This window comes from Truncatella angustata, assembly GCF_020726525.1.
Source record: "Truncatella angustata strain MPI-SDFR-AT-0073 chromosome Unknown BKA67scaffold_13, whole genome shotgun sequence".
Lineage (NCBI taxonomy): Eukaryota > Fungi > Ascomycota > Sordariomycetes > Amphisphaeriales > Sporocadaceae > Truncatella > Truncatella angustata.
In genome coordinates, this window is record NW_025763393.1 from 112,404 (window position 1) to 133,830 (window position 21,427).

The window sequence follows — 21,427 nt, forward strand, 5'->3', positions numbered from 1 at the left end:
TTCATGTGACGAGTAACGGCATTGGGAGATAAATACCGTCGCTGTTGCCTGAGATAAAGTAGCCGCGCTGGCGACTTGTACGCCGGCCGACAAGGTATGTGAATAGTATGTGGACCATGATCGCCTTGTACCATTGCATCAAGTGGATAAATATTCACTGTTCAAGATAGGAGACCGTTTTGAAATTTATAGTCTTTACTTTCATTGATTGTTATATTTATTCTATTCTTTGAGACGCGACAGTCCTTGACTTGCGATGCTCTTTTTCCCTTTCAGTCCAGCTTAGTCGTCGTTAAGAGACTAAGCGTATATGTATATCGACCATATTCATGCAAATTCACCTCGTCTAATATTCCCAAACCCGTTCCAAATTTATGCTTGCGCGATGCACTCAATCTCGATCACAGTTCCATCTCCAGGGGGCAGAGCCTGAAGACAGGAGCGCGAAGGCATGGGCTGGGGCAAGAAATCAATGTACACTTCGTTCATGGCAGCAAAATCCTTCATGTCTGCGAGGTAGACATTGTACTTGACGACCTTGTCGAGCGAAGAACCTGAGAGTTCAAGCACCTCCTTGAGGTTCTGCAGAACGGTTCTCTGTGCGGGTGGGTCAGTTGAAGCTTACGACTGGGCGAAAAGCCGATGGGCACGAGAGAGGAACTTACGGTTGCTTGCTTGATCTCGCCAGTGGCTGTTTGTCCGGCACAGAATACGAGACCTGGGACCTTGGTTGCCGGGCCTGGAAGCCGGATGGTCAGTGATGAATTCTTGCCAAGTCAGTTTTGGAATGTACTCACAGTTGTGCGGCTTAGTGGGGAACTTTTCGCTGGAGATGAGTTGGCGCGACATGGTGATTGCTAACAGAGTGTAATTGGCAAATTATTGTTCAGAAAATGATATCTCTATTGAAGTGTGATTTTGGAACATGGGTAAGAAGTTAGAGGAACTACATCGCCGCTCAATTTGTACTTGTCTCATTTTCGCGCTGTAAGGCCGTCATAGCAACTCCTCTTCCTGATCGGTCTCTATCTCCTCCTCGCTCGGCCGTTGTGACAGTAACTGGAGGAGCTCATCATGCATAGTATACCCAGCTTCTTGCGATAGGGGCTTATCGTGAGCTTAGTCGCCCACACCACTGAGCAGGAGGAGGAGGAGGAGGAGCAGGAGGGAGGAGCTCCTCCCACACTAATGCCCAAGGCCCCAGTTCCCCCGCAATGCGCTATCTGTGCTGGGATAATTATTGACTCCACGTTCTCTTCAGCTCAACCAGCCGCCCTCCTCCGGCTGCTTTCAGTTACACCAGCCTAGCGGTGGTCCCTCGTGCATGTCGGGGGAGAAAATGGAGGAGCATGCCAAACTCCAGTTTGCGCAGACAAAAAATCCGGGGAAATCGGATGTCGCTCTCGGAGCCGACACACCAGCCCAGAGAAGGCCACTATCCCCCAATCAGGCGCTGTGGGGCCAGTATTAGGCGTTTTACCCAATGGATTCGGTCAGTTATCGGTGCCAATCAACTTTCAACTTGCATGACAAACGAGTACTATGGTTATCGCCACAACCAGTGCGCTGTTATTTGCCATGCAGGCATCCGATAACTTACCAATGAGACCCAACCCGATCGGTCATCATGATACCGTATCAGGGTCGAATGTGGGTCTGATTGTGATAGATGCTGACGATTTAGTTACAGAGTACAGGTTTCGTAAACTATCACGTTGGACCCTAGTGGCGACTCAACCCTGATACTGGTCATGCTGATCAGCTGATCACATACCTTCGGTTTGCGCTATGCCATAGTATTGCTGGTGGGAGTAGTCTTGAAGTTTAGGACTGGCTCCGTGATGGTACGACTGCACCATCTAGCCGCGGGTATAGTCACGGGGAGGAGCTCCTTTGCCCGTAGGCGCAGCAGATGTTACCGCAGAATGCTAACGCAAGGAAATCAGACATGGAACGATCCATTTGGAGGATTGTATAACGTTATAATGAGTCGCAAAGTATAAGACAACCAAAGAATCTAGTGATAGCTCCTGTTCCAATCAAGCACATCTTCCATACAGACTGAAGACAGCCACAAACCCCATTTCCACTTATACGCATATAGTCATGGCACCCACCTCGTCTTTCAACCCACCCGCGGCTGATCTTCCGGGCAAGCCAGTTGTGCCCGAGTGGAACGCGCCCCCAGTCACTCAGGAGAAGCACAACTTCGCCGAGCTCAGTTCCATTGACTTGTCTTTGCTCGACTCCGATGACCCAGCCGTCGTTGACCAGCTGGTGCAGCGCGTTAAGTCTGCCATCCGCGATGATGGCTTCCTCTTTCTCGAGAACTATGGCATCTCCCTAGAGCAACTTCATCGCCAATTCGCCATCGCGCAATACATGTACAACAACATCACCGAAGAGGACAAACAACGTCTACTCTTCAGCCCAGAGACCGGTGTCTGGTCTGGTTACAAGCATCCCTATGGCTTCAAGGTAAACTCTATGATACGTCTTGCACCCATACCGTGACCTGACATTTCTGTTCTTACAGCGCCACCGCGGACCCCCTGATGGCATCGAGCAGTTCAACTGGTACAAGCCCGACTGGGAAGATTCAAGCCGAGTCCCCAACTGTCTGCACCCATTCATGGACGAGATCGAGGCCTTCTGCAACTACCTGACCAACTCAGTAAACCGCCGACTCCTCACTCTCTTTTCGCGTGTTCTTGAACTGCCCGACGAATACCTCTGGGAGAACGTTCAGTCTCACGGCAGCCCGACCGGCGAGGGCTACTTCCGACATGCCCTGTTCCGACCGGTCCAGAAAGAGACGGAAGAGGCATCGAAAGGTCTTCGCATGCACGGACACACAGACTTCGGTCTGACGACACTATTGTTCTCCGTGCCCATCTCCTGTCTGCAGATCTGGGGCCGAGACGAGAAGTGGTACTACGTGCCGTACAAGCCCGGTGCGCTGGTCATCAACATCGGCGATACTCTGGAGATCGTCTCTGGCGGTCACTTCAAGGCCACCCGCCACCGAGTCTTCAAGCCGCCTGTGGACCAGCTCCAATCCGAGCGCCTGTCTCTGGTCTTGTTCAACAGCTCGGTCGGCGATCTGCAGATGTCGCCCGCATACAGTAAGTCGAGACCGACCCAAGGGTATAACATGTATTGTACGCTGACCAGAAACCCACCAGACTCGCCTCTGATCCAGCGCGAGGGTTGCATCGAGGAACAAGGTATCTACAAGGAGTACAAGAAGACCATGTCCGGTGGTGCTCCCGTACCAACAAACAAACAATGGCGCGAGATCCAGATAGCCACGGCCACCGACCCGACAGATACCGAACACAACCGAGTTGGTGTACATCAGGTCATCATTGATGGCAAACTCATGCACCAAAGGGAATACATGGGAATGAAGGTTGTCCTGCCCGTGTAAGCAATATGGCAGCGACCACCGGTCAGCCTCGTTGTGGGTGCATGTCAAGATAGATTTTCATGTTTTCTGAAATTACATAGCCTTGTTTATCTGAAAGTCTTATATTTTATTGAAATCTTCGGACTTGTTTGTTGTGCTACGTCGTTCTAACATCTCTCATTAATCATGATATCAAAATCGTCTTACATCGTCTTACATCAAGAGGGTAGCGGAACATTCCGATACCACTCTCTGTCACACTCACAGAGTTGTGGACTCTTTATGTACGCGACATAGATCAATCTCCAGCAGGAGCCCGTACCCCGCTCACCGACCCAACGTCTCCAGACAGCCTAGTATTAACTTGCCAAGCTGCCATCGCCGTCTGCGCTGGAACACCTTTCTTGCCCATGCCAAAGCCCCCTGTACGTCCCCGTCATGGACACCGACAACATCCATGGCGCCAGGCATGCCGCCACGCACGAGCTGCCAAGCGATCAGGAAAGCTTTGTACGCATATAGCAGGACCCATGGTGCTTCAAATTCCGGCGTAATCTTGTCATCAAGATATCGAAGAAACCAGTCAACGTGGGGCTGAACGGCTTTGGCGATAGTCGATTCGCAAAGAAGCTCCACGTGGGGCGATAGATACGTCGACTGGTTGAGGAGCGAGTCTATGCTTTCCTCCACGATTCCGCCAACATGTGATGGCGACCATACCTGCAGCTCGATCATGGCGGTCTCCCAAGTCGCCTCGCACAACGCGCCATGCTCGGACCTCAAAGTGTTAGGTTGTTGGCGTATGAACGGGCCAAGCGCGACTAGAGAAGCCTTCAGCGGCTCAAACCTCTCCAAGCTGATCATACCTGTCATGGTAGACCAGCCCGAGATTTCACGGGCACTTGATATCAGGAACTGAGTAATGTTGATGGCGCCATAAGGGTCAAATGCTGGGAGGGAGGTGAGGTCCGCATCTGATGACAGAAACCTTCGAACAGCATCCGGATACTTCATCGACAGGCCGGATGGCTTTGATACCAGTTGTTGATGTGCCCACTCGGCTGCAGAGGCTGCATTCCAGTGGTTCTCTGGACAAGGCAGGTCGTGCTTGACTTCTAAGTGTGAGAGCTGTCGTGGCACAGATAAGAATTGATACCATAGAGCATCGATCTGGTGGACTGCGAAAAGTGTTCGCTTGAGGGACTCGGTCCTGACGAACTCTCTCCAGAGGGAGTCCAGATCTCCTGCCGCCGTGGGATGGGTGGAGATTGGCTGCATCAACCCTGCACTTCGGGCATGGGAGATCATCTTGGAGTGCATCTTCAGGCCATATGTTGAGTCTTTTCCACACAAATACATCATGGAGCATATTTGAAGCATCAAGTACGCTTGAACCAAGGTGACAGGAGGGACGGCATCCCCCAGACTGGCCTCGTCAAAAGCAATCAACCCACGAGCCTGATGAAAGCAGTGTCTGGAAAGACTTGCACCTGAGCCTGGCTGATTTTCAAGATCCGGATCTTCGCCGTATTGGTAAGCAAGGCATAAGACACTCAGAAGCAAGTGCCGCGCTATCACTTGGTCATCAAACATGCTTTGATGGAGAAAAGGGAGGAAGTGGGAGACGTGGGCGAAGAACAGATCGCAGCCTTTCCCAATCTGTGCATCAGTGGGCGACCAATCGTCCTGGATTTGTGGCGGACTATTTGACGGTGAGTAGCATGATTGCTCTTGGACCACGTTGCACGAGGCCATGATGGTATCGAACGGGGTTGCTTGTGAGTTTGCCTGTGAGTTTGCCAAGGATGGATAGCTTTCCGACGACAGGCTCGGTCGGCTCGCGGTGGCATCTTCCAGTATGTGGTCGATGGACATGGAGGAGTTGGTTGTCAATTGTGTCGTGGATTGCCCAGCCCGCGGATCAGAACCATGCTGCTGCTCATCGCGCATAGTTACCGTCCGCCAAGGATCGTCGCCTATCGCCGGTCCCTCGTATTCTCCTGGAGACCAGCCGGCATGACTCTCTGAAGGTGAGACAGATGGAGGAGACTTGTTCCCCTGCGATTTGACTTCACTGCATCCTTGCTCCGATGCAGATGAATCGTGCCGCGAGCCCCTGGCACCCCGCTTCTCCCATTGCTCCGGATGCTTTCTCTTCACATGGCGATGCCGCAGATCGTTGCGTGAAAATGTAGCTGCGCAGAAGTTACACGGCAACGCACCCTTGCCTTGTACTCGAGAATGAAGTGCGGCATGCCGTTTGAGGTTCTCGTGACGGGTGAAACGACTCTGGCAAACCAGGCATTGGAACGGCTGGTACGGGACACCTGCGCTGGCAACAGAGACAGACATGGTGGAAGAGTTGGGGGAACAAAGATCAATTGCCGGCGGCGACTGAAACTCACGGAATCGAGTTGTTATCGTTGGCGGAGGAGAGGCCCAATAGCCAACAAGCCGGCTAGTGCTAGGGGCGGCCCACTTTCCCCGCAGAGAGATAAGGTAGCAGGTAGCAGGTAGCAGGTAGCTGGAGTTGCTGGAGTGGTTACCCGAAGATTGGGTAATGTTGCAGCTGTGGCGCGACTAACCATGGTGTTTTACGTTGGTAAGTGTATATCGGCTATCGGTGAGCGGGCAGACAAGCAGGCGACGCCGGCGTCGCCTAGGCTGCATTTATTTATTACTTCTCTGAGGATGGGATGACTTCGGTCACCATCACCATGTTGATCAACACCGAAGTATTGATATCGCGGCCTGAGGCAATACCCCTATGCAATATTCTATGACTGATTGTGACTGATTGAGCCAATCATGCCTTATATCATAGTGTCATTGACGCTGGCCCCTTGGTGGCACTTGGTGCGCGACACTAAGAGAACAGCCATGATTCAATCGTAGGCATAACCAAGGAAAACTTTAACAAAAAGTCGCATGAATCCACATCTGCACCTGTTAGCGAATTCGCGAAAGGAGTCGCACATGTGAGTAATTGGTGCTGATGTCAGCGCTTGTTGGACGAGCATCGAGACTTTCGTTAGAGTATTTCGTCAGATTTAATTCTTGAGAGAGTATTGGAAAAAGGCGGATGAATATTGGCTCACTTCAAATGTGGATATGCTTCGCTTTTAAGCGCTAGCGCCTTATCATTGACTGGGTCGGATCACAACACCAAGACATCGCTGGGGCTTGAACCAGGCATAGTCCCGTTTCTATCAACCGATTCATTGAGCCCGTAATTGAATGCTGTGATTGGTATGTGTGTCCAGATGACTTTTCTCTCACGTACAATTTTGTTTCTTGTAGACAAGGACCGAGGCACCAGGAAACCTTTTGGTCAGCATATCGATGAAAACAATGCTCTCGAGGTATCTTGCTTCAAAATACTCAACCTACTTATGGCGGAAGTTGATCTTGATCGGAGATAACGTATTTTAAGTATGCAATCCTAGCGGCTTTCTCGGATTCTGTTCGACAACCGGTTCCGAAACAAGCAGTATCGAAGTCATTCATTGTCATTGTTGTACTAAACTGGGTTTCATCATAATACCACCCACTACTTAACATGCACACGTAGCTATTTTCCATTATAGCATCGGATTCGAAAAAACAACTCGGGTGCACCCATTGCCGTCTTCCTATTCTGGAGGCACTAGGCCGCCTGACACACATCGCCAAATTCCGGGATGAGTTTTCAGAAATTAAGAAAACATCAGGAAGCGGGTGCGACGCGTCGAAAGAACTTGCAAGAGAAATTCCAAGCTAGAGAAGAAGGGACCATTTAAGCCATACTACAATAATACAACTTCAAGCGTAATTAACGCTGGTTGCTACTTGATTTGAAAATGCACCGGCGCCAGCAACTTGACGCCGAACTTCCGTCTGGCATCGACGAGCTTCTTGAGAAACTCTACCAGTCGAAGATGCAGGAGCAGAAAACTCTTTGAGAAATCGAGAGTTGATGTACTAAGCACATGTTTTTATGATTTCTAACGAACTAGGAAAAGAAAAAAGAGTAAAAAGACCTTCACTATGCTTGGGTTGAATGGGATATGCCTGGCTTGTTAATAGCCTTTCAAGATGAGTTCCACAATTATAGTCCTTAATTAACTCTAGGATGCATGGGTGACACTCAGGTTTCAAGAGTTGGTGAAAAAAACTGGAAACAGACTTTATGGAAGGGAGTGCAAATTTTGTGTTGATATCACCCTGTTGCCGCATTTGCGTTCACCTGAGTATCCCCTAATCAAAATTAGTTACGAAAGACTCGCCTTGAGCTCATAGCCTTACTGATAATGCTTATAATCAAAATATTTCTGCTTTCCACTTAAACTTAGCATTTTTCTATGTCTTAAAGTGTTCTTATCGGTGGAGCAGTCTATTGTCAAAGACACTTCTACGTCGTCAACGGACGTTGGTGGTACATTCAAAAGTTAGCGATCAAGAGTTTGCTGACTTTACTTGGTGACTAGATAAGTGTAAGATTTCTACATAAAGGGTCGCAATTCCGGAACGTGCACGTTTACCTACTATTCCCACCCTTATATTATTTTCTTCCAAATAAGACCTCACACAAAAGAATAACTTTTTGCAATTCAGTACTATTGCCAATCTTACCGAATCGTCTCCAGACAAGACCAGGAATCAGAAGATCAACCTTTGAGGCCCATAATCTGATTGGAACCTTCACCTTCAACTACTAACACCTCCATGCTCACCTACTTTCTCTCAAGGAAAAACTTAACACAAAAGAGCAACCTCAAGCCCACATCACGCTAGTTTCTGCTCTATCTAAACACCCTTGACAACATTTATCTCATTGCAAAACATTCACATACTGCAAGCAGCCTTTCTTTCCTTGTGATATCTTCCTTGTTTCCACAGCTTCATTTTCACACCATCTCACTTCACAACAGCTCATATCATATTCACTCTGCAACGAATATGTGCTTCCAGAAGAACGTCCCGACTGAACTCACCGATATGGCTTTGTTCACTCACAGTACCGACGATCATTCCACCGAGGAACAATCAGACTCTACCCTCGATTGGGACATCCGCGATCAGGAGCAGGCTAAGCTGAATGATGGGACGACATCTTCACCTACCCATGCCTTGGAATCGCACAACAAGCTACTAGATCGTCAGATACAGATGCTCCGTAATCATGCCACACAGCTGGAGCACGCCAATCAGGCACTCACAGACAGCCTTGCCTCGAAGGAGCAGATTTTGGAAGCTAAAAATTGCCGAATCAAGCGCATGCGCCACAAGTATGAGTTAAAGCAGGCACAGGTCGGTCGAATGGAGAAAATTCACCAAAGCTTTGTACATCGCAATTCAGACAAGCACCAGGCTCTCACCAAGCTCGAGAAGAAGTTCAAGAAGATCCATGACGAGCATGAGAAATTCAAGCGTGACGCCGCTGAGCTCATTGTGGCAGCCACCAAACAGCTGGAGGCTCAGGTGCTGACGCGAAATCCGATGATCCGAGCTCACGGCATGGTGAAGTACAACGAGGGCTATCTTGATGGCGGGGGATTTCTCGGCCAGCACGTCCAGCAGGATGCTGAAGACGACATCACTGATGCACGTGCCAATGAACGACAGGCTAGCAGAGCTCTGAACGATCGTATTTTAGAGCTCTTTGACTTCTTTGGCATCGATATCGTCCCAACACCTTAGTCGGCGATGCAATAGAGTGGTCGGTGATGCGATAGATTAATCGGCGATGCTATGATATATGGGTCACAGTTAGGGCGCGTAAATGGGCTCTCTGGCAGGGTATATGGTGTTGACGACAACTTGAGCCCCTAGGTTTCGTCAATAATAGAATGAACTGACATAATGACACCCATGAAGCTACCTGAAAGGTGAAGGTATTCGATTGATGATTCCTCAGGCTTTGATAATAACAAGCATTGATGGAGTAACTTTCATTATGACTGTTATCTTTGAACTAAGTTGCTCTTGCCGCTTCAGAACAATCGCACGGAGTCTGGATCAGTGATTAGTAGATATTTCGTTCCTTCTTTAATTCTGTTGGCCATCTTTATATAAACACCACACTCAGCCACAACCATCTAAATCACCCCTCTCTCATCTCACTTCTTCTGATCCTGCTCTGATCTTCTTCTGACCATAAAATCCACAATCGGTCAATATCACTGCCATCATAGTGTTGTCAAGTCAAATTCGATACTGGCGACAGAAAGAAATATACACTTGACAAATACACGGCATTCACTACACAATCATCATGGCATCTGCCAACAGAACAGTCACCGATGCCATCGAGTCCACTACCATCTTGCTGAACCTACTCGAGGCCATTAAGCGTGATGGCGTCTTTGATGCGGCCGGTTGCGGCAACGGTATCGAGGCTTATGTCAAACACACGGAGACATTTACTACTGCTATGAGTGCCCAGGCAGCTGTTCTAGCTCCGATCGTTCGAGGCACTATCAAGCACCTGGACGCAGCAAAACAAACTCACTCACACCATGAAGAAGTTGGCTCTATCATTGGTGGCTACGGCACTCTGAAAGACTGGTCAACTAACGCTGCAAAGTGCGAGGAGCACATTGTGTTGGCTAAGGGGCTTCTAGACAATATTACCAAGTCGATCGCGGACCTCAGAAAGGTACATGCAGAAACCGAGGCGGATCATCTCGCTGTTGAGTTCCACGATGCCGCACACTCGGCATTTGAGAAGCTCGGTACCTTCAACTTCCCCGTTGCCCTTGGAGGCGCACGGGTTACCAACACTTCAGACCGCCATCACATAAAGGTCACTCAGATGGGTGATACTGTCGCTGACAATACTTCTTTTCAAGAATTGGGTTTGTCTGAAGTTGGGCTTTCTGGTCCCAAGGAGATCTATACCCAACAACCAGACCCATTCTATGCCCCACGCTATCGCGCTTCACCAACCAACTGCGAGGATGACACTCATTTGTACAGCATTCAGGACCTTCCTGCTGAGTTAGATCTGGCCCATGGCACTCACGAGCACGAGGATCTATTGAACATTCACGGGAACGGCAATTTTACTGACCACGTTGCATCCATGGATCACAATCAGTCCACTCCAGAACAGCACCCTGATGCCTTGGAAAGAGCTTCTTCCAACTACTGTGGGAGTCCAGGCCCTCGTGATTATGCCTGGCCAGCCCAACCTCGGACAACTCGTTACCGAGATCACCTTCTGATACCCGCAGAAAGCCTCACCCCTCTTGCTAAGCGTCCGTACGGTCGTGTGCCATTCGTGTATTCGCCTCCCGGCCTTCGCAAATCAAAGAAGGAGAAAACCTGCAAGCACCCAACCACTAAACAGCCTTCTTACTGGAATGGCGAGTGGTACAACTATGGAGACGATTGGGGCCGCAACGGTAGTGCTTTCTCGAATTACGATTGCGGCGCTCAAGCCTCCCCCCACCAACCTGAACGTTCCTTCAACCCTTACGAGTCTTACTGCCGTTACACAGTAGATACAACCATGAACACTCGAGATGCCGTTCATCGACAGGACAACAACGGCAGTGCCCCGGTCACTACTAAGGAGTGGAACAGTGACTGGATTGCTCCCGGTCTCAGAGACGGAGAGGAATGGTAGACCCATGATCATCAAGGGTGCTGTGATGAGATATCCAGAAGGAATAAGTGTTTGGGCGCAAATGGGAGACCAATATCATTTCAATGATAGTTGACACCAAAACTATTCATACGGGTAGCAGTCCTCTTGAGGTTCTTTGGAATCTAGGCAAATGCCAGTGGGACCAATCCATAGACACTAATACACTGATTGTAAACAATTGTCTGCTAAGCTGATGCGGAATAACCATAGCAAGGAGTGCATGTATGTTGGATTCGAACAGACCTTCACTGTGCTAAACTGAGACTACTATCTGATTAGACTGATTTATGAGCTTGCTGCTCGCCCGGCACTGTTGATGACGAGGGATGTCACGTGGCCGGCGAAAGGGGGTTTTATCACATACTTGAAGTGGATGACTGAGATACGCTCTTGCCTCAGTTAAGAATTCTCACTGGCGGCGCCGAGACGTGACTCCAAATACCAATGCTGTGATATGTAAAAACATGCTCCGAAATCTGTCACGCTGGGTGACAATATCGCGATGCATGACCCAAACAAAGAGTCCGGGTGGTTCTTGGACCAGTGTCCAGAACATCCAAGTGTGGTCAGCCGTCTTGTGAAGCCGTGTACCACACCAGACTGGTGGTGGTACCAATGTTGTAACAGCTTGCTCACAATGTTTGGCGCTCAAGTAAACGGGCTGTTCCTTGTACAGCAGCCAATCTAACGAATCTTGAACCACAAGCTGCTCGCGGTAGGTATTGTGCACTTGACAGCCTCAAGTGAGTTCGTCTGATGGTCCTAGCCACTACATATCCCCGCCCGTCGAGTGCTACAGCGATAACTAGGGCTTCTAGGGCATTCAACCCTCTAGATATTTTCTATTTAGGATGAGTTTCTTCCTACTAAGATTGAAGTTTCTTTCCTCCTTTCTCTAAAGTCACACATTGTTTGTCACTTTTTTTCTTGTCTCAGATGGTGATATACCATACAAAGCATTCTTGTTTACAACACCACTCACCATCACTCACCACCAATAACAAGCTTGACTACTGGGGCTCTGAAAAACATCCTCACCAGACTCACTACATTTGTGAGTAATGATGTCTGGTTTCTCCGGCAGTCCTCCAATCTGATTCTGTTCAACAGTAAGAGTCTCTTTGCGAAATATTCCAAGGTCCTTTTGCTGAATGTTGAGCTATTGTGACCAAAGCAATTTGTTGAGCTCCCAAGGTAGGTAAAACTCGGTCTGACCCTATCGCGGCGGAGAGAAAACCATGTCTTTGGATGTTTGGTTGTTGACTATTTCCCAAGCTAGTGTTTCATCTGATATCAATATCAGGGATTGCAATTCCTGAATTCACACCAGTTCATCGACTCTGTCCTGCTTGGCAAGACATCTGCTTTGACGAAGTCGTTAGGATGAATCAAAGTCTGAGTGTTTAAACCACTTTATTGTCCTGACTAGTACTGCTTCTCAATTATAAGTTAGTCATATTCTATCACATCGCTCCGTGTTTTAAAAGATGGGTAAAGCTAATAGTTCACTGGAGATCAGAGCGTTCTTTGGCATCATCTTCCTATCGCTTCAATCACTACGCTTGAGTCGCATCCAGACATTTCTTCCCGCACCCCTCTCCTACTCACATCCCTCCGAGGTTTGGCGTGGTTACCGGCAGTAGACAACTTTTGAGGCTCACATTCAATCTTTGGATCTTGGCGCATCATGTCTGCTCAGGATGATACAAATAGCCACTTGGCTCGCATCACCGGTGCGCCCATCAACATTCCGGATGCAGATGATATCAGCGGCGGCTTGCCTGATATTCTTGACTTGACTTCTGACCAGTACCTCAGTCCCGTCATGGATGTCTTGCGTGGAATTGATGTGTCACAGCACATGAGCAATTGCATACGCAACGCTATTCCTGTCATTGTGAGACAAGGACGAAGCGACACTCAGATCAAGGAGTCTGAAAGCTTGAACCCAGGCACTACGTCGAATGGACCACATCATGTCGAGCGAGAACAACCTAAGATCCCAGGCGAACGACTCCTTGAAGCTCTTGCATATCGCGCTCAATTCGACGAGCTTGCCGTCGGAGCCCATGATGCAACGATTGGTCAGCTTGCACCAATTCGATATGAACTTGCCAACACTATGTCGGAAATCGAATCCAAGATTACTTATCTTGAGCGCCGTATCTCAAGCATCACTGACATCACCAACGAGTCGGAGAACGCGATGACCATGAACACAGGCTCTGTATCTGCTGGCAAAAATACTGGCCAACTCGTGGACATGATCAATGCTCTGAATCCTACCACCGAGTTGGAGCGTGCTAAGGAGCTTTACAGAGAGCGAGCCAAGCTTGTCACCAAGGCCCTGAGAACTATGGACCACATCGAGGTTCTTTCCGATCATCTCGTCACGGTCATGGGCCCCATGATGGACGCCAACTTTGACGAAATCAGTGATATAGGCTATACTCGGATCAATACTGACTGCTAGACCTCATCTGCACCACGTGATTCCCGCGACATCACCTACTCGGCAACCAATCTCTAATACCTTTATTCTGAGCCATGAAGGGGTTCACCAAGGCTGCGCAGAAATGTGGAAAAGGAAGCAATAGGCCAATCCCAAGACTTTCACTGTAATATTCAGTTACGCCTGCGACATTGAGCAATCTTTGCACTTCACGGCTTTCTTGCACTGTTTCCCGTGAAACACATCTTTGGAAAAGGGGTCAACAAACTTCCATATTCTGTTGACACAATTCTCCTCTACAGTCATACACTGTCTCCTGATGACATCATGTGTCAATTAATATGGCAGATATGATGACAAAGAAAAGACACTCAAGCAAATCAGAAAGGAATAGAAGAAAAAGAAAAGGCCACAACAGAAATCAAAAGAAGACCAAGATAGGAAAGGAAAGGAGAAAATCAATGATCTATCGCCCTACCGCCCAGCCTACGTCTTCCTCAAGGAGTAAGGATAATTGGACAGCCACTGACATAAGCCAGGGATCTGCACGAGCGCCCCTTTTGTCAAGTAGTTTATACAGCGATGTCAATTCACCATGTATCCTAGGTACACACTCCAGTAACATGAATTATGGAGGTCGTACTTTGAAGAACGAGTGGTGAATACGTATTGCCCTACAAACGTATCATGAATCACCAAGCACTGATAATAGATTATATGTACCTTCTCAGAAATCTCGTGTTCTTTACTTCCAGCCGTCAGTTACCGGTGCTACTACGATGCCGAGACAACAGATTTTATACACCATCATGATTTAACACGAACAGATAGAGATACTGGCTAAGTTATAACAAGCATTTGGATATATCTATGTAGAATGTCGCATATGAGCAATGAGTGTGACGAGGGGGCGCGTGCTATACACCGAGACACAGGCCTGTGACTATAGTCATACTTTCTCTTTCTTTTGTACATACTTATGGTATATACTTGGAAAGTGACGTTACAACCCTTTAGCTTCGTGTCTTTACTAAATTCTTTAACTACTATCTACACATTGTCGGTTCGTAGTAGCTTGCTGTTTTTTTCATGTAGAAATTCTGTTTAAAAGCTTGGTTTTATTGCCTTGCCTTACCATTAATTCTCATTACACTTCGCTAATTTCTTTCCAAACTTTTTTACCTTCTAATAACGCGTAAGAATATGGAGGACGAAAAGAAAAACGCCATATGGAGTTTGCCAAGATCCTCTCTATGAGGACTATGGTATTAATTAAACTGCTCTTAATATGTAACAAAAAGCAACATAACAGGCTTTAATATTAATGAGTGCCTAGATATCACATTTGTTTGAAGTAGAACCTGGAGAAGTGATGGTCATACTAAATAAGCCAGTCACGACGGTCGTTAAGAAAGCGAAATACCATTTCTAGAGCTAGAATTGATAAGGAAATGACGGTGTTTACGGCTGGAAAGCTATGTAGTAGTCTATACCAGCACTCAAGGTATCCGAGGAAGTAATAAAAACTAATAATAATGGCACTATGATGCCAGAACCAACGTGTCTGGTATCTTTTTATTTATTTGTATGTGATTGTAGGCTGCATTAACTGATATTATAATTCTTTTGATTCAATTTATACGGTGCTTCACCCATTCACGTTATAGCTGACTTTTAAAAATCGGCGACACTAAAACACTAGGAACACGTTTACGGGACTTTGTTGTGACCAACCTCACATAGCAACCAAAACACGTTAAGTACTAGCAGTCCATACCAGCTCACTGATCTTTGTTTGATTTTTTCCCCATTGGTTCTTTCATTGAAGTTGGAGAACTTCTTCTAATAACACAACTTTCACCACCCACGCTCGAATTCCACTCTCACATTTCCGCGTAACTTCATTCATCGTTCCAATCACTTTTTCCACGCCAGTACTATCGCACCATATTGTCTCGCGTAGGAAACGATCATCCTACCATTTTTCTGCCATATTGACTGCATTATTTGCGGCACGTAGCTTTGGCCAGCCGCTCTTCGAGATGGACCGCATATTCCACCATGAGAACTCAGGTGCCAGCCGTGAGATTACGACCGACTATTTCGACGATATATATGACACTACACCAACAACTGCTACTAGACCCCATACTAGTAACGCTGATATTACTGCACTTCGTAAGAGATTCCACATTATTTCCCACATAGCTCTCACTAATCATCTTACACAGCGCTGCTGTCTGAGCCGGCTTTTAACACCACCACGACCGCCATCGTGAATGACCCGTACGGTATATACAATGGCAGTCCTAGATTGAACGCTGCACATAGTTTTGAAGAAGATGGGAGCTGTGACGAGGTCACTATCAGTAGGTTAGCCATGGGAGCATGCTGAAACACCTCACTGATAACCAGAAAAAGCAGACTTACTCCCAGCCTCACTTCTATTTGCCATGGATGAGTCTGTTCAATCGAATATTGACCCCAACGGCACTCGTAATGTCGCCAACATGACCGAGCACTATAATCTAGTCGCACAACAGATTTTTGACGACAACCGCGTGAATCAGACATTGGCGCTGGTGCCGAACATGGGCATCGCTACGACCGAGAACCACGAGACCGAGGATCGTCGTTCGAGGAGAGATGCAAACTACCATGGTTCTAGAAACCGTTGGCGCGCAAGAGACCGTGCCACGTCCCGTAGGAGCAACACGGCACGATTCATCACTAACATGCCACCCGATGTCAGATTTGATGAGATCTTCGACGCTATCCCGATGGTAGGGCAGGTGAACTTTGTGACAGTCATGCTACCCCGCCTGGACCATCGCCGAGGGTTAATGCGTCCAAAATCTGCCGCCACTCTCGCCTTTTTTACCGCAGAGGCAGCCCGGTCCTTCGACAACCACGTAGGACTGCACGGCTTCACGGTTCGAGGCCAGGATACCCTCGTTCGCATAGATGAGAACGGATCGGCTCCGTTGCCAGAAGATTTGGGTACCCGAGTCCTCGTCATGGAAGGGGCGGCCAACTTTGCACACCCCATATTCATTCAACAGTATATGCGCCTCTCGTACATCTACTATGACGTTGATCGGGAAATTAGGACACCACTGGAAGATGGACGTGTTCGTCTCGAGCTGCGACTGGCAGCCTGGCGCCGTCAGGCCCAGTCGATTTACAAGGTCATCCTAGCAGAGCTTTCTGACGTTCTCGATATTCGTTATGGGCCTGACCCTTGTTCACCCAGTGATACCGCCGCCGATGACATGCCGTCTGGTGATGGCGGCCATACTCACGGCTCGACAAGCCCGGATTGAGCAGGCACGACGGTGTGAACCAGGCGAGGATTTGCCCGGGAGGCAGTCATGGGTACTATTGCCACATAGCTAATAGACAGGGGGGGGAGCCTGGCTTGGGTACAAGGCCAGTATGCGGACAACGAGAAATGGTGGGAGCCGTCATCATCGCTTCTGACCGTTGGATATGAGCAAGGGAAGAACAAACGTTCATGATTTAGGGAATGGCGTCGCTTTGGACACAGACAGCCACCGTCGCACTAAGTGATACCCATAATTTAGCTTGGAGAGCGAGGCCAGTGTGCCATTCACGTAGTTGCTTGTGCGTGCTCGTTCAAGACCCAGAGCTTTCTTCTTTTGTAATGCATGGTGAAAGGACGAGTGGGGTTCAATCATGACCTAGACCTGCGTCTCAGCCAGAGAGAGCTTATGAAGATAGCTTATTGGTAATAATATCGAGGAGTGATCGGGCTTTTGACGCAAGAGCAAGAGCATCGCTCGTGACAAAGTATGAGCCATACTATGTATGTATGCTCTAGACTACCTCAGAACTTGAGTGCACGTTGAAGTTTGGACATGACAATCATTTAAGTTAAAAGCACGCACGACACTCGGTACCTGCCTTACCTGTAAGTGCTCAGCCCCCTGAGCGCCAAGCCGGCTTTAGCGTGAACTCTCTCTAGCGTGCCCCGCTGCTGCCTGCACTGACGGAAAACGCTTACTACCCCTAATAAACTTAAAGGAATGCGTCGCAGTCGGACGATTGCTCATCATCATTGAATCAATGCATGCATTCAATGCCCGTTTTCTGTAACCCAAACGCCTGCAGCTCCATCTAGTACCGCTGCGTCCATTCCTTCCCTTCACTTCACCTTTCACAACTGATGCCTCGCATCACCGTATCACGCATTCTTGGGCTGGTCCCGTTAACGTGGGTTTGTCTGGTCGGAACATGGTTCTTCCTGCCATCGCCCGTGCTTCAGGACATCGCCCACGATGAGTACATCCAACAGCACTTGAGGGTTGGCAGCACAGTAACCACCATCATTGAGCGAGGGAGCTCCATCAAGTTCACTCGGGGCCAACGGCAGTGCAGCGGCGAATGCAGTGGCCTCATCTTTGATTGGCGTCTGGAGGCACATCGCGCTTCGGACAGCCTCATGCTGCGTGTCGGGGAAGCTCGCTTCAACCTGACAGAGACAGTGTTGAAGGGTCCCTCTGATCTCAAGCCGGCTGACCAGCGAGCGCCATATCTCAGCCCATCTTTCAGCGCACGGGTTCGCGCCGGTGGCACGGATCATGACACAGCCCTCCCCTGGTTCAGATGGACTGACAAGGTCCTGATCACCTCGTTGATGCACAACCTCCATGAGGATGTCGACCTGAGGATCTTCAGTCCCGAAGCTGGCATGGTTGAGATCTGGAAGGATATTGGCATGTGGGAGTCATACAAGCCTGGTGACGCCGTGAGGGAGACGGAGCGCGAGGTTGGGCTCCTGGCCAGCTTCTCGCACATTCCGACGGATCAATTCTCTGGCGCCAGTGCCTTGAGAGCCAACTCCGCCAACATCAAGATTGCGAAAGTGCAGGGCCAGCTTCCGTCCAAGACGTGGCCGATCCGCGCCATCATCGCGGGCCCACTCTACGTGCCTACCTTCATGCTCTCGGTGATCATTTGGAGCTTTACTTTCGACCTGGTGCCGCTGTCGGCCATCCTCTTCTTCCAGATGCTGGCGATCTTGATCATCTTCGTCGGCCTTCAGCGAATCAACCTGGCCTGGCTCTGCAGGGACAGAGCGAAGCGGCCAAAGAACCGGGGCATCTGGGGCGCGGCCGGGCCCATCACCGACGAGGAAAGCGGACTTTTGGCGATTCGGCCACAAAACGTCATGGCCATGTTCCCGAACGCGATATCGAAACCGAGCAAGTCGAGAGCTCCCGTATTTGACAAGGCCTGAGGCTGGGGACAACCGCAGCTTATGTACATAACTAGTTTAGCATTCGGCAAAATGTATTTTCTTGGTGTATCACTCCCTCTGTGTGGCATGCGTCATTTCCTTACGGCTTGGCACATATCGAAGTTGTCCAGCGCACGATTTACAGCATGCATGTGCCACTGCCAATTATCCTCCATGGACCTGTGGCTTTCATATGTCCCGATGCCAAAACGATGAAGCCGACCTGTTGGCCGTCTCTTAACTACTTTGTGACGAAGCACTTGCCGTGCTCTCCGAAACAGCTCTCCAACGGAATAAACGATTCCAGCATGCCTGGCGACCTAGAGGTGTTACCGAGGCTCGACTAGCGTCCGCCATGCGGAGAACGTATGTAGGTCGCGAACGCGGGGGAGAGGATCTGGGGTAGCAGCTACGCGAGCGACAAGGGGCCAGACCGCGGCCAATGAAGATGCATATTGGCAGCCCGAGATGATGCGTCTTGCCGCTTGTAGAAAGACTACCGGATGTGGCACTTGCAGGCTTTCTTCAGTTGCAGTATTTATAAGTCTAGCCTCTTCATTTGAGAAATGTGGCGCTCGCTGTCTTGCAGTTTACCATACTTGAGATTACCTCCTTCTATCCTACATATACGTACATATTCTCTTGTGTCAACCCTCCCTGAAACCCTCACACGCCTGACCAACTGAAAGAAAACCAGGATGCCACGCCGTCCCGTCCGCATCGCTAACTGCTCGGGCGCCTCGCCGGACCCGGGCGACTTCATGCTGCACCAGGCCGTCTCCGGGCCCGTGGACGTCATCACCGGCGACTACCTAGCCGAAGCCAACCTGGCCCAGCACGCCTCGGCGTACTCCCGCGGTGCGCACCCGGGCTGGGTGGCCTCGGCCTGGGACGGCCTGCAGAAGTCGCTGGGCGCCATCGCCGAGCGCCGGATCAAGGTTGTCATCAACGGCGGGGCGCTGAACCCACGGGGCCTCGCCGAGGCGACGGACAAGCTGGCCCGCGAGAAGGGCCTCGGGCTCAGGGTGGGCTGGGTGGACGGGGACGACCTGATGCCCAGGGTCCGGGACCTGCTGAGGAGGGACGGCCAGGGGCGGCTGCCGCACCTCGACGGCGGGAGCGAGGAGGTGAGGCTCGCGGGGGGCACGGACGGCTTCCTGGAGGACCCGGAGAAGCCCATCGTGGCCGCGAATGCTTATCTGGGCTGTCGGGCCATCAGGAAGGGGCTGGACGAGGGCGCCGATATCGTCATCTGCGGGAGGGTTGCGGATGCAAGCCCCGTCATGGGCGCGGCGGCTTGGTGGCATGGGTGGGGGGACGATCGGTTCGACGAGTTGGCGGGCGCGCTCGTCGCGGGACATCTGATCGAGTGTAGCACGTACGGCACGGGCGGGAACTTTCCCGGGTTCGACGAGTACCCGGTCGAGGACCTGTTGAACTTGGGGTGTCCCATCGCGGAGGTCGACGAGAAAGGAGAGTGCGTCATCACAAAGCACGAAGGACTCAACGGCCTCATGACCGAAGAGGTGGTCAAGTGTCAACTGTTGTACGAACTACAGGGGACCATCTATCTCAACAGCGATGTCAAGGCAGATATCAAGGGGATAGTGGTGAAGCAGGTTGAGAAGAACCGTGTCCACGTCTCGGGCGCGAGGGGCTCTCCACCGCCCCCGACAACGAAATTGGCAGTCTTCTACAAAGGAGGCTTCCAGGGAGAACTGACAGTAAACGCGACAGGCTATGCAGTTGACCAGAAATACGACTTGCAAGAGGCGCAGCTCGAGGATAAGATAAAGGAATGGGGTCTCATGAAGCATGTCGACCTGATCGAGTTCCAGCGTGTGGGCATACCGCAGCCAAACCCCAAGAGCCAGCTAGCCGCGACGACATACTTGCGGATCGTCATCCAGGCGGCCAAGGCAGATACGATCAAGGCAGTCTTGTATGGAATCATGTACAACTTTATGCAACATTTCCCGGGCATGAGTTGTACCCTCGATTGGCGGCTGATTTCGGATCCACTACCATTTCTAGGATACTTCCCGGCATTGGTCAGGCAAGAAGAGATAAAGGAAGCTGTGAACGTCATAGGGAAGAACAACAGCAGCATCCGCAAGTTCGAGGTGGGGGTGCCGATAAAGACCGAACCACTACAGCCCAGAGATAATTACGAGACTCTGTCACCTCGAAAGCTCAAGGATTTTGGGCCAACAAGAATGCTACCGGTTGGGGATGTTCTCCTCGCTCGTTCTGGAGACAAAGGGGGGAACGTCAATGTGGGATTCACACCTAGAGCCTACGCAAACAACGACGACACATGGGACTGGATGAGAAGCTTCCTCACAAGGGCGAGGATCAAAGATATGATGGGCGAAGACTGGGAAGACTGGTACCACATTGAACGTGTGGAGTTTCCGATGATCAGAGCCGTTCATTTCGTGGTGTACGGTGCTCTGGGAAGAGGGGTTAGCAGCTCTTCACGGCTGGACAGCCTCGGGAAAGGGTTTGCAGAGTTTCTCCGCTCAGTGCATGTTCCGGTGCCTGTGCGTTTCGTCAAGCAGCACGTAGCCAGCAGGTTGTAGCGACATCAAGGGGGTGGATGCCCTTGGATCGCAGGGTTCGGTGGTTGTCACGAATAGAGCTAAGCAGGAGTCAGCGCGTGGTTTCGAGGTAAAT

The 21,427-nt window shown here is 50.0% G+C and overlaps 9 protein-coding genes across 9 annotated transcripts; 7 read left to right on the forward strand and 2 right to left on the reverse strand.

The window, feature by feature from the left end:
- Window positions 1-193: 193 nt before the first annotated feature.
- BKA67DRAFT_132074 (Endoribonuclease L-PSP/chorismate mutase-like protein) lies at window positions 194-1,016 on the reverse strand. The gene is made up of 3 exons (XM_046095007.1): window positions 798-1,016; window positions 666-739; window positions 194-597 (listed from the first exon to the last, which is right to left on the reverse strand). The coding sequence occupies exons 1-3, from the start codon at window positions 847-849 to the stop codon at window positions 373-375; spliced, it is 351 nt and encodes a 116-aa protein (XP_045951211.1). The 5' UTR covers window positions 850-1,016; the 3' UTR covers window positions 194-372.
- Window positions 1,017-1,925: 909 nt separating this feature from the next.
- On the forward strand, window positions 1,926-3,506 carry BKA67DRAFT_132082 (uncharacterized protein). The gene is made up of 3 exons (XM_046095008.1): window positions 1,926-2,478; window positions 2,537-3,125; window positions 3,186-3,506. Exons 1-3 carry the CDS (start codon window positions 2,107-2,109, stop codon window positions 3,428-3,430), a joined length of 1,206 nt encoding a protein of 401 aa, XP_045951212.1. The 5' UTR covers window positions 1,926-2,106; the 3' UTR covers window positions 3,431-3,506.
- A 230-nt stretch (window positions 3,507-3,736) lies between these two features.
- On the reverse strand, window positions 3,737-5,761 carry BKA67DRAFT_542243 (uncharacterized protein; the record flags this gene model as incomplete). The annotated part of the gene is made up of 1 exon (XM_046101078.1): window positions 3,737-5,761. The coding sequence occupies one exon, from the start codon at window positions 5,759-5,761 to the stop codon at window positions 3,737-3,739; it is 2,025 nt and encodes a 674-aa protein (XP_045951213.1).
- A 2,586-nt stretch (window positions 5,762-8,347) lies between these two features.
- BKA67DRAFT_542244 (uncharacterized protein) lies at window positions 8,348-9,088 on the forward strand (the record flags this gene model as incomplete). The annotated part of the gene is made up of 1 exon (XM_046101079.1): window positions 8,348-9,088. The coding sequence occupies one exon, from the start codon at window positions 8,348-8,350 to the stop codon at window positions 9,086-9,088; it is 741 nt and encodes a 246-aa protein (XP_045951214.1).
- A 574-nt stretch (window positions 9,089-9,662) lies between these two features.
- BKA67DRAFT_665105 (uncharacterized protein) lies at window positions 9,663-11,018 on the forward strand (the record flags this gene model as incomplete). Its single annotated transcript, XM_046108502.1, has 1 exon — window positions 9,663-11,018. One exon carries the CDS (start codon window positions 9,663-9,665, stop codon window positions 11,016-11,018), a length of 1,356 nt encoding a protein of 451 aa, XP_045951215.1.
- A 1,708-nt stretch (window positions 11,019-12,726) lies between these two features.
- BKA67DRAFT_542246 (uncharacterized protein) lies at window positions 12,727-13,512 on the forward strand (the record flags this gene model as incomplete). The annotated part of the gene is made up of 1 exon (XM_046101080.1): window positions 12,727-13,512. The coding sequence occupies one exon, from the start codon at window positions 12,727-12,729 to the stop codon at window positions 13,510-13,512; it is 786 nt and encodes a 261-aa protein (XP_045951216.1).
- A 2,021-nt stretch (window positions 13,513-15,533) lies between these two features.
- On the forward strand, window positions 15,534-16,814 carry BKA67DRAFT_665107 (uncharacterized protein; the record flags this gene model as incomplete). The annotated part of the gene is made up of 3 exons (XM_046108503.1): window positions 15,534-15,669; window positions 15,723-15,860; window positions 15,913-16,814. 3 exons carry the CDS (start codon window positions 15,534-15,536, stop codon window positions 16,812-16,814), a joined length of 1,176 nt encoding a protein of 391 aa, XP_045951217.1.
- Window positions 16,815-17,433: 619 nt separating this feature from the next.
- Window positions 17,434-19,100, forward strand: BKA67DRAFT_132105 (uncharacterized protein). The gene is made up of 2 exons (XM_046095009.1): window positions 17,434-18,021; window positions 18,052-19,100. Exons 1-2 carry the CDS (start codon window positions 17,678-17,680, stop codon window positions 18,749-18,751), a joined length of 1,044 nt encoding a protein of 347 aa, XP_045951218.1. The 5' UTR covers window positions 17,434-17,677; the 3' UTR covers window positions 18,752-19,100.
- Window positions 19,101-19,449: 349 nt separating this feature from the next.
- BKA67DRAFT_665109 (uncharacterized protein) lies at window positions 19,450-21,333 on the forward strand (the record flags this gene model as incomplete). The annotated part of the gene is made up of 1 exon (XM_046108504.1): window positions 19,450-21,333. The coding sequence occupies one exon, from the start codon at window positions 19,450-19,452 to the stop codon at window positions 21,331-21,333; it is 1,884 nt and encodes a 627-aa protein (XP_045951219.1).
- Between the last annotated feature and the right edge of the window lie 94 nt (window positions 21,334-21,427).

Excerpts from the sequence above, each read along its gene's own strand:
- BKA67DRAFT_132074 (XM_046095007.1), bottom strand. The coding sequence starts at position 849 with ATGTCGCGCCAACTCATCTCCAGCGAAAAGTTCCCCACTAAGCCGCAC. Across the intron at positions 740-797 it reads CCCCACTAAGCCGCACAACT|GCCCGGCAACCAAGGTCCCA; the intron begins GTGAGTACATTC and ends TCCGGCTTCCAG. Across the intron at positions 598-665 it reads GCGAGATCAAGCAAGCAACC|AGAACCGTTCTGCAGAACCT; the intron begins GTAAGTTCCTCT and ends CCACCCGCACAG.
- BKA67DRAFT_132082 (XM_046095008.1), top strand. The coding sequence starts at position 2,107 with ATGGCACCCACCTCGTCTTTCAACCCACCCGCGGCTGATCTTCCGGGC. Across the intron at positions 2,479-2,536 it reads AGCATCCCTATGGCTTCAAG|CGCCACCGCGGACCCCCTGA; the intron begins GTAAACTCTATG and ends CTGTTCTTACAG. Across the intron at positions 3,126-3,185 it reads GCAGATGTCGCCCGCATACA|ACTCGCCTCTGATCCAGCGC; the intron begins GTAAGTCGAGAC and ends GAAACCCACCAG.
- BKA67DRAFT_132105 (XM_046095009.1), top strand. The coding sequence starts at position 17,678 with ATGCCTCGCATCACCGTATCACGCATTCTTGGGCTGGTCCCGTTAACG. Across the intron at positions 18,022-18,051 it reads AAGGGTCCCTCTGATCTCAA|CCCATCTTTCAGCGCACGGG; the intron begins GCCGGCTGACCA and ends GCCATATCTCAG.